The sequence below is a fragment of the Limulus polyphemus genome, unplaced genomic scaffold (assembly GCF_000517525.1).
Source record: "Limulus polyphemus unplaced genomic scaffold, Limulus_polyphemus-2.1.2 Scaffold1873, whole genome shotgun sequence".
NCBI lineage: Eukaryota > Metazoa > Arthropoda > Merostomata > Xiphosura > Limulidae > Limulus > Limulus polyphemus.
The window spans coordinates 47,581-59,385 of record NW_013667483.1 but is presented as its reverse complement, the minus strand read 5'-3'; the positions used below and the strand labels follow the sequence as shown (position 1 = coordinate 59,385).

Genomic DNA, 11,805 nt, shown 5'->3' with positions numbered 1-11,805 from the left:
TACACAGTAAACTCTACCATTTGTAAACAAAAAGAGAGAAATCTGTTACACAGTAAACTCTACCATTTGTTAACAAAACAAAAAAAGAGAAATCCGTTACACAGTAAACTCTACCATTTGTTAACAAAACAAAAAATGAGAAATCAGTTACACAGTAAACTCTACCATTTGTTAACAAAACAAAAAAAGAGAAATCCGTTACACAGTAAACTCTACCATTTGTTAAGAAAACAAAAAAAGAGAAATCCGTTACACAGTAAACTCTACCATTTGTTAACAAAACAAAAAAAAGAGAAATCTGTTACACAGTAAACTCTACCATTTGTTAAGAAAACAAAAAAAAAGAAATCCGTTACACAGAAAACTCTACCATTTATTAACAAACCAAAGAGAAATATGTTACTCACTTGACTCCACAATTTCTTAACAAGACAGAAAAATAAAAATACGTTACAGAAATGGCTTTATCCTTTCCCACATACCAGTCCCCCAGAGAGACAGCGGTAAGTTTACAGACTTACAACGCTAAAATCCGTGGTTAGATTCCCCGCAGTGGACACAGCAGATAGCCCAATTATGGCTTTGCTCTACACAAACAGACAAATAGAAACATGTCTGTCGTTTCTTAAAACAGTTAAAGATACAAACCTATTAGACAATTCTTCTCTAATCCGTGCTAAGATAGAGAAATACATGTACCTAGGTTGACGAATCTCTTTGGAAACATCTCTATAAGTAAATAAACATATAAGGAAAAGTGATGATTAAAAACTACATTGGATTAATAGATAACTTTATTCGCAGTTTTATACAACATAACCTTTGCTGTTCGTGAAATTCTAGACAATGAGTAATGTGTAGTACAGGGACTACGTTTGGAGCTGTAATTATTAGAGGAATAGTACTCACGGTCTATGAAACTCATCTCATGCCTTTATTACTAACAATGTTCCATTAGAGCCTCCGTACTTATCACAAACGATTGCCTCGTTTTAAATTTCGTTTCGTTATATAACAGCAATGTGTTGTGGTAAAAAGCGATGTATCATGGGAAAAATATTATAGATGCCCAAGATTTTTAAGCGAGTCTTGAATTTATTTGTTTTGTTTTTTTAATTTCAATACGCGACTAACAGTGTCTCGTAATAAATAAAATACTATGACGACGTTAGAAGTTTTAAAACGAGTTTTGAGTTGCTATTTGTTTGTTTTCTTTTCGTCACGTTACAACAACTCCTCGTGCTAAAAATCCTAAAATAACAAGTGAAAAGTACCTTTTAAACGGTTTGACAGCTCACGAACTTTTTTGCCTACGTGTAGAATAACCAATCCTTTCAGCCAGTAATTTGCTCTGATGACGTAACCATCAATAAGAATTGTAACCATAAAATTGAACTTAATGAATTATCACTAAAATGCCTGATACATCACCTGCTAAATAAATCTCAAGAGTTTTGGATTAGTTCTTGAAATATAAGAATTTTATCGTTGTGTTTTCTATCAATCACTGAAAGGAACAATGATTGGATTTATTGATTACATTAACTGAATGTTCTAGTTGTGTGCCATACAATTCGTACTCGCCGCTATAGGTCGCTTTAAAACAGATTGGTATAATAATAATAATATTGGAATAACTAGATTTCACAACGAAAGGATAAAAAAACATAATAATAAAAATATGAAAATCCAAATATACGGGAAATTCTTAATGTAAGCGGCTAAGGAAATATTTATCATCATCTCAATACGAGGAAATATATATTAATCGCGATTACTAATTACTTGGATTTAAAATTTATAATACTAATGTAATCCACTGGGAAGACTAGTTATATTTTATTCCATTAGGTTTTCTGAACCTTCGATTTACGAGCTAGGCTAAGAACATTACCACGTTATTTGATTACTTTTTTCACTCTCCCCCCCCCCCCCCACCCACACACACAAAACGAAAACCACTGAACAACCATGTAGCACAGCACCCAGCTATAATAGAATATGATGGGAGAATTCCAATTTACTTTTTTCTTATTGTGTGGCCAATGTGGCAGGTGTGTGACTAGTATAACGGTTGTGTGACTAGCATGGCAGGTATGTGATCAGTATGACATGTGTGCGACTAGTATGACAAGTATGGACCAGTATGACAAGTGTGTGATAAGTATGACATGTGTGTAACCAATATTACATATATGTGATCAGTATGACATGTATGTGACCAGTATGACAGCAGGTGTGTGACCAGTATGGCATGTGTGTGACCAGTATGGCATGTATATTACCAGTATGACAGCATGTGTGTGACCAGTATGTCAGCAGGTGTGTTAACAGTATGGCAAGTATATTACCAGTATGACAGCCTGTGTGTGACCAGTATGGCATGTATATTACCAGTATGACAGCATGTGTGTGACCAGTATGTCAGCAGGTGTGTGACCAGTATGGCATGTATGTTACCAGTATGACAGCAGGTGTGTGACCAGTGTGGCATGTATATTACCAGTATGGCCACAGGTGTGTGACCAGTATGGTAGCAGGTGTGTTACCAGTATGGCAGCATGTATATGACCAGTATTTCAGCCGGTGTGTTAACAGTATGGCCACAGGTGTGTGACCAGTATGACAGCATGTTTTTGACCAGTATGTCAGCAGGTGTGTTAACAGTATGGCCACAGGTGTATGACCAGTATGGAGGTTAGTATTCCAACTCCAGTCTTAGATGTAAGGTTCTCCAGTAGAACATCGAGAAGCTAGATGGAGTAAAAGTAATAGGACGAACAGTTCTAGGTTGAAAACCGTTTCAATTTTAAAGCCTTAATGCCGGAAATGAGGCCTCAAATGATCGAGGAAATCGGTGGTAAAACATGTAAAGACGACACGCCAAACAAAAATTACGTTTGCATTAGACGAGCGGCTCAGTCCAAAATAGTGGAAGGGGCACGCCCCCCCCCCTCCATTTATAACATTATTTTTAAAGCCAAGCATTGCGGAGTTCCTTTGTGAGAATATATATATCTAGCCAAAACACTTTATAAAAAAAGTTATTTTTTAATAGATGGCGCTGTCATTATTTGATCATATGATTGCTAATCTTAATAACTTTACAAGATGTTGAAGTGAAAAACAGGCTTAAACGGTATAAGAAATTCAATGCATCTTAGCATTGAAACTTGTGGCATTCCCCAGTACTATTTAATTTGTATAGAGTGGTATACGTGTATTGTATGTTCTCTTTTGTTTACTACCTGTATCGTTCTGTCAAGACAAGGATCAATAAATTAGCTATTTTATGGCTGATTTCATTTGTTATTCTATACCATACGTTAAACTGTTTTTTATGCGTGATGTTAGAGTGTTTAAAAATGTTCAAGAACATAGAGACTGAGTACACTATACCAAAAAAAGATTTTGGAGCTTCACCACGTCGTTACTTGCATGTCGCCACTTCCGGTCATGCTCTTTCTGACTGCTGTGGATCTTGAAAACAGCCCTTCAGCTTAGTCTCTATTCCAAAAGGCACTGTCATAAAGCTGTATGTCAAAAGCATACCACTACTCCCTGACCTTTCCATAATCCTTCTAGTGCAGTGTACGAGGGCGACGGTTTGCCAGCGCTAGTTTCAACAGTCCAGTCGCAAAGAAACCCATATACACACTGCATCTGGCGACTTGACCAATATGTATTTGTCTGGAATATCATGACTTGTCATTTCATTCTCCAGCTGCTTGAGGTACAGGGCGTCTGAACATCTATTTCGTGATATTGTAGAAGCAAGTTGTGTGCACGTGACCAGTGTCGCCTTTACAGTCGGAAATTATTCTTGATTAAGTTACGTACCGTTACCTGTTACCCCTTACCTTTATGTTCGTCGATTCCCACCTGTTACAAAAGCCTCACTTTACTGCTTGCTGCGGTTAGGGATGCGACTTGTTGTAAGTCCCTTTTTGGATGATTTCGATACCCTAAGTTGATTCATATTCCTTTGTTTTCCAGTGTCATTAAGTACGGCCAGGCATGACCTAGTGGTTAGGGTGTTCGAATCGCTATCAGCGGGTCGCGAGTTCGAACCCTATCACCGAATATCTCACCCTTTCAGCCGCGGGGCGTTATAACATAAAGCTCACTCCTACTATTAAATTAGGGTAGCCCAAGTATTGGTAATTGGTGGTGTTGACTAACTGCCTTACCTCTAGCCCGTCACCTATAAATTAGCGACGGCTATCGCAGATAGCTCTCGTGTACCTTTACACGAAATTCAACAAGAACAACAAAATACCATTAAGTACAAATGATATCTCCATCTTGGAAATTCTAAATCCCGGATCTGAACACATCTTGTGATTTTGGGTCGGAAAGGGCAGTTACATTTTCTTTCCAAAATAGATCAGTTTTCGGTGGCATCACACTACGTTAAACAGTGTCAAAATGTAGATCTGATAAATACTGTTCCACTTTATATCGACTGTGGTTGTCACGTGACGTGCTGATTCGCATATTCAAAGTTGGTTTAATATACCATACCCAACCCTCTGTAGTGGCACAAAACCGTTTATTGGCAATACTTGAGATTTGAAGAAAACTTCGTTCCTGTATATATATAGTCACAGTAGTGGTTCTTTTCTAACGTAATTGTTGTCACTAACGTAATTTTCTTTACTTATTAGGTTTTAAGTCCTGACTGTATTACTTTTCTATTATCAAAATAAATTTATGCGTTTTATTATATTATTTTAAACCAAAGTTCCTGTGCTAGTTCTCCGTTATCTTCGGTTTAAAAAAGTGTTGAATCTTGAAAAGAAATACATTGTTTTATTTTTGAATCAGAACATAAATAATTATGAAGTTTCGTTATCACACACACACACAAATCACACGTCAAGAATAGCCATACACAGCAACTCAAAAAAAGATGGTGGAATGTTATAAAAAAAAATTGTGGTTTAGAATGATGTTATCTCAAGCTGTTTCTCTCGTACTTTTACACGAAGTCATATTTCGTTTATTTTTGTCAAGTTATCCTAAATTATGAATTCAATATATCTGTAGCATAAACACAACCCAAAATTCTACTTCAGATAAAAAAAACTTCTGTCCATTGCCGAAGGGTAAATTTTCTTTTCTTCTGTACGAACTAATATATAGTTTCACCCCAGAGTATTAACAGGGGTTGCAATTGGACAATATGTTAATTTGTTTTGTTGTTAAGAGCATTGTTTTGCTCTACACAATGGGTTATCTGGGCGCTGCCCACCGCGAGTATAGAAACACAATTGTTAGAGTTATAGGCCCTTAGACTTACGACTGAGCCATTGGGGTAAAGGGAACACTGGTAATATGAATCTGGCTTTGGTACAGAGCTAAAATTTAAACTTAACGTTTGTGTAGTCGTAAGTAGTTTAGCTCCCCTCCCCAGTGGCACAGCGGTATGTCTGCGAAACTTTCAACGCTAGAAACCGTGTTTCGATACCCGTGGTGGGCAGAGCACACATAGCCCATTGTGTAGCTTTGTGCTTAACTTCAAACAAAGAAATAAACTAGTTTAGGAACTTTGATCATTAGTGCCAAGTAATTTCGAAAAAAAAATGTTCACTCATTGTGTTGAATTACTACCTCATGAGTATCATGTATTGCTGAATTACTAACCTATGTAGTTATAACACGCAAGGTATGTCAACCGAGAGCACGAGTTTTAAAAGTCAAGAATTAGTCGTAGCAACATTTTTATATTGGATAATATATCATTTGACATTTGGTCCTTTAAATGTATGTAATGTTCAACAATAAATCACTTAATTGTATAGTTATTTGGTTTTGGATGACTATAAGTGGTACATTTCGATATTCTGTGCCGGAAGTACACATGACTTGGACCGGAAATGACGGATAATTTTTCAAAGACATTGAAGTTGCCTGATGGACAAAATATTGTTTTAAAGTATCAAATGTATGTGTGTGTTTGTGTTTTGACTTGTTTGTCATTTGTTTTATTTTCCATGGATAATTCTTTCTTTATGGCTATAATTTAAAAAAATGAAAATATCGACTAAAATATAGAATACAAATAACTTTATCATAATTTTGTCGTGAGGTTTTTCAGTAATATTAATAGTTCATTGTTTGTTTTAGAGCAAAGTCACATTGGGTTATCTGCTGTGTCCACAGCGGGGAATTAAACCCCGGATTTTATTGAGCGAGTCATTCTTTGCTACAAAAACTAATACACCCTTGTGATGTAGGGTGATTTTGGCTTCCTTTAATTTAGTGAATAATTCAAAATTGGGCTAAGCGTGGCCCAGTGGCTAGTGTGCCGGACTGTGGAGCTGACGTTACATGGTTCGCTTTCCATCACCGCTACGAAAATAAAATAAAATCGGCTCCTACTTTTGGGTTTGTGTGTTATAAGAGCGAGAGTCAAATCCTATATTTCAGCCTGACAAGAGTATCTCCAGGGTTGGCGGTGATTGCTGTGGACAATCTGCTTTCCTTTTAGACTGTTAATTCAAAGTAATAAACGACCATGCGCAGACTGCCCTTTCTGAAGCTCTGCGCAAAAATTCGAAAACAAACATTATAAGTTCCTGTATAATGTAATTGTAATATAAGTTCTGAGACACTTCAATAAACCTTATTTTACTTATTTTCAAATACGAATTACGTATTCTTTAACTTTGATAACAAAATAATGTTCGCAGTAAACTTTTTGAACTGTAAAAACAACTTAATGCATGGGTTTTCGTTGTTATTTAATTATAGAATTCTAACTTACACTCTCAGAGCTTTTCAACTATATTGGAAACCTATAATATATTAGATTTATGGGTCGTTACCAGTATTGAGGAGTTTGAAATTCCTAAAAAAACAAAGCAATGGAAACTAAGATAATCCCACTAAACTTCCAACAGGATGATTTTTTGTGGTGTTTTGAGGATGTTTATACGTTATCCATGAATAATAGTTGTAGAATAGTATTAAAATACAAACGATGTGATGTTTATTTATTAATGTGCGATTAGTTTTCTTCATACAACAATAAATTTGGGACTTAAAACCGAAAATTCCAAAAGCATACTTTTTTTAGATTACGATAAACTTGAACACTCCTTAGTAAGCATTTAGAATATGAATATTTCCACGCAGGTCCTGTCCAAATCTCTGCTGTAAAATCATTGTGAATACTATTGTTCTAATGCGAAAAAACGAAACCTTTTACCTAACTAAACATACAGTAAGACTACTCGCTGTTTATAATCCGGAAAATGTTGTTTTTTTTTAAGTTTTGGTTTTTTTTTTTAGTTTGCTCTAAGTGGCCCGGCATGGCCAAGTGGTTAAGGTGCTCGACTCGCAATCTGAGGGTCGCGGGTTCGAATCCTTCTCACAGCAAACATGCTTGCCCTTTCAGCCGTGGGGGCGTTATAATGTGACGTTCAATCCCACTATTCGTTGGTAAAAGAGTAGCCAAGAGTTGGCGGTGGGTGGTGATGACTAGCTGCCTTCCCTCTAGTCTTACACTGCTAAATTAGGGACGGCTAGCGCAGATAGCCCTCGTGTAGCTTTGCGCGAAATTCAAAAACAAACAAACAAAGATGATTTAATTATAAATTATTTAATGAATTAATTACTTCTACAAACGGTAGGTTTATGTTCACATAGAACCAGGGGCGTCACTGGGTTTTTACAAGATTCGAGGCCCATGGGAATTTTTGGTGTTTCAGTATGATATCGATTATGGTTTTCTATTCTGATTTTTCAAGACACCAACTGGGGATTCGGTGTACGGTCCCCGTTTGCCAGCGCCTAGCGAGGCATCTGCATACAAGAGGTATATAGTCGTTATATTGAAGGCTTTTACTTATACACCACTATGTTTGTTTTCTGTTCATACCAAATGTTTTGTCTTTTTTTTTTTTTACATTTTGCAGTTGTTTCCAGTTTAAAATTGGTGGAACTACACGTTCCTGCTGGTGTTGCACGTGGCGCCCCCTTATGGTTGTATTGTGGCTATGACTTAGAAGGTGACGACTTGTATTCAGTGAAATGGTACAAAGACCATGTCGAGTTTTACCGCTTTCTTCCAAGTGACCATCCTCCTGGTCAGAAGTACGACTTGCAAGGAGTTTATATGGACGTAAGTGTGCACATAACGCTTCCATGATGTTTATTTTCTTAATATACTATTTTTTTTTATTTTAAAGGAAAACGTGGCTATAAAAATAATGTCCATTGAAAATGTAAAGATATGTTTTGTTGGGGGGAGCCTTCGGAACTGAACTTTATAAATAAATACAATTGAACGTCTGTAAACTTATCGCTCCCCCAACGGGGGGCCAAAAAAAGTCTTACCCAACTATCTATCTCATAATAAATTGGCAAGCAACGATTTATAAAGAAGTGATTTATTTGAGGGGGACATACTACGCGTTTCAACTGAACACTGGTCTGTTTTATTCTGAAGAATGTACATACGTACTCTCCAACACGCGTGAATTGAATTTTTTTTTCTATAAATATATATATATATTTTAATCACGAGCAAAAAATATCAAAGAATACTCTAGAGCTACCGGTTCGTGGGATTTCACGACAACAGACACATAAACAAGAACTGTTAGAATGTAAATCGTATGGTTTTTCGTTGCACATCCTTCTTAGTGGTCCACGACAGTTTAAGTAAGCAGTACTGCTCTCGAGTCTGAGAGGATAAATACATATATCATCATAACGTATATGTAGGAGCAGGACGTTTGTTGAAGTGGTAAACAAGAAAAGGTATTCCTGTGAGTCTAATATAATCTGATGTCAATTAACAGTAAGGATTCCCAATTGATGAATAAATACCTTCTAATCATTATACGTTTTTGTTTTGTAACTTTGCATACACCTGGTTAGCACGATATTTGAAATTAGGTACAATAATTAATGGGTTCATTTTTAGTTGTGATCTCTGTAGGTGGATTGCTTTGATCAGAAGTTAACGAAAATAACATCGAATGGAAAAGTATTTTAGAATCAATACTATGAAATTAGTATTGGTTTATTTATAAGGTTTGTCTAACAAATGTTATATTCTGCGTGTCAATCTATATTGGCACCTCCCTTTTCAGCTAGAAAGATCCAATCAAACTCACGTTTTCCTCACCGAGACAGACCTAAGAACGGAAGGCCTATATGAATGTGAAGTTTCAACAGAAGCGCCCTCGTACAGTACAGTACAAGCTGATAAAATATTAAAAATATACGGTGAGTTGTATTGATACTGCAAAATAAAATGATAGTCGATCAAGTGAACCCGAGAAATTCTTTTGTTAAATCATGTGGATTTGGATGTATTTACAAACTTTCTAAGTTGGTAAGCCGAAATGTCTGAATGAAAGGTCGCATTTTTTTTTTTTCATTCTTTCGATGCGGGCAAAGTAAACATACAAGGTCTTTCACAATAAGAATGAATCAAATGGTCGAATTCGATAAAGATTATTTAACTAATCTGAAGTTTTGAAGTTCTTGATCTTTTCGAGGTTTACTGTTTTGACGCATTTTCCAAAAACTTAAATTACATTAGTTGAATGGTGTCATAACGATAAATTTTATTTGTGTAGCTTTTCTGACTTTGAGAAGAGATCATATTTCCCTGAACAAACAAAACAAACTGTTAGACTAAAAGCAACAAAATAGTTGCTGTTACCTTAAAGCATTTTATCAATCGATTTCACTAACTATTTTTGTTGTTGTTATGGTGCTAGTTTTGCCACAAGAACCGCCTGATATCGAGGGTAATAAATCAAGCTATCGGATTGGGGAAGAGGTGAACATTACCTGTCGTTCGAAGCCATCGAAACCTGTCGCAAACCTGACCTGGCACATCAAAGGCAAAGAGGTGAAGCATCAATGTTTCCTAGTGACATATAGATTTCTTTAAATTACCATTCTTAATGACTCTGATAACAGGTAGAGGGAATTTGATAACTGCTCCCTTTACCGGCATCCACTATCATGCCCCTTTGAAAGGCTTGGAGATATTTTCTCTTATTAGACCGTCTGCACATCAGAGGCAAAGAGGTGAAGCAACAAAAAAGGTTGAAGTTACGTGTGAATTCAAATGTGGACAATTTTGATTGACATTCTACTTGCAATACAACCTTGTAGTGAAATCGGTGTAACACTATACGAAACTTTGTTTTCGTGTTTCAATAAAATTGCATGTTATTCCATTTATATTTATTTTGAAAGAAAAAGCTGCAACTGTTAAGAGTTTAAATACAAATTATGATATAAAACCCCAAAAAGGTGGCATAAAATGTATATGTCATTTAATTCTTGATGTGGCTAAACAAATACGAAAAATACTGTTCTGCCAAAAGTACCTTGCTTCTTGAACGTTTGGCATGGTCTGTAAAGGACCTCGATGGTTATAAATACAGGACCTGGGTTGGCCTAGTAGTTAGGGCACTCGACTCACAACCTACAGGTCGCTGGTTCGAATCCTTTCACCGAACATTCTCGCCCTTTAAACCATGAGGATGTTATAATGTTACGATCAATCCCACTACATTATTTGTTGGTAAAAAGGTAGTCCAAGAATTGGTGGTGGGTGGCGTTGACTACCTGCCTTCACTCCGGTTTATGCCCCCCCCCAGATGTGGTGGGTGGCGTTTGACTAGCTGCCTTCACTCCAGTTTATGCCCCCCCCCCGAATTGGTGGTGGGTGGCGTTGACTAGCTGCTTTCACTCCAGTTTATGCCCCCCCCCCAGTAGCACAGCGGTATGTCTGCGGACTTACGACGCTAGAAACCGGGGTTGCGATACCCCTATTGCAAGGGGCAAAGCACAGATAGCCTATTGTGTAGCTTTGTGCTAAAATACAAATAAACAAAAAACACTCTAGTTTATCACTTTAAAATTAGGAATGGCCAGCGTGTAGCTTTACGCGAAATTAAAAGAAGCAAACAAACAGAGCATATTATATAGTGTCAACATGTTGAAGATGTAAACATATTTTGAATTGTGCAAATCTGGAAGAAGAAAGTGCTGAAATAGTGGAATGTGCTTACATGTCCATACCAATAGGTCCCATGTTGCCCCAAAACATTATTTTACACAAATAGTCCCATATATCCCAATGCTTGTTCATTCGGTAACATATTTTGTATGTATTTAAGTACTCTCATAATACACTAATAAGTACTCTAATAATACACAGTGAATACACAACACATATAATATAATTAAGTAAGTCTAGCAGTAGGTGGCTGATTGCTAAACTTATAGTACATATCTATAGGAGAGGGGAACTTAGGCTCATCTCTATCATGTGTGATATAGCAATCAAGCGAATGTACACCGAGTGGTCACAAGTAAATTGACACCTAATGTTTCGTCATTTAACTGATTTATGCTAACTAATTTGTGTTCACAGAGCACTATATAAATGAAAATGGCCCGTACACTAATTATATTGTGCTACAACATGCCTAGAACTCAAGGTTCTCTCGAATTGTCAGATTTTGTTAGAGGAAGGATAGTTGGTCAAGCAGATGGTGGAATAAGTCAGCGGCAAATTTCGCAGAAATCCCGCTTTCGACATTCAACAGAATCATCGTGCAGTTCAGGAAACATGGCAAGGAAACAACTGAGCAGCGTCCTGGTCCATCGGAGAGGACAAAAAGGGCTGTCAAGAGGAGCATCGAAATGGATCCCAGATTAACGACTACAGAAGTGGCCAAAGTTGGTGGGATCAGCCCGAAATCTTATCAACAGATTCTCCACAGATTGGGTTATCGTTGCAGAGCAGCTAGACGGAAGCTCTTA

The 11,805-nt window shown here is 36.8% G+C and overlaps 1 protein-coding gene across 1 annotated transcript in view; it reads left to right on the top strand.

Moving 5' to 3' along the window:
• The first annotated feature begins 2,561 nt into the window (after positions 1-2,561).
• Positions 2,562-11,805, top strand: part of LOC111087205 — a 24,589-nt gene continuing 15,345 nt past the window's right edge. The window contains exons 1-4 of the mRNA XM_022393074.1: positions 2,562-2,697; positions 7,923-8,128; positions 9,105-9,240; positions 9,741-9,874. Coding sequence (XP_022248782.1) covers positions 2,562-2,697; positions 7,923-8,128; positions 9,105-9,240; positions 9,741-9,874 — 612 coding nt within the window. The remainder of the gene's footprint in view (positions 2,698-7,922; positions 8,129-9,104; positions 9,241-9,740; positions 9,875-11,805) is intronic.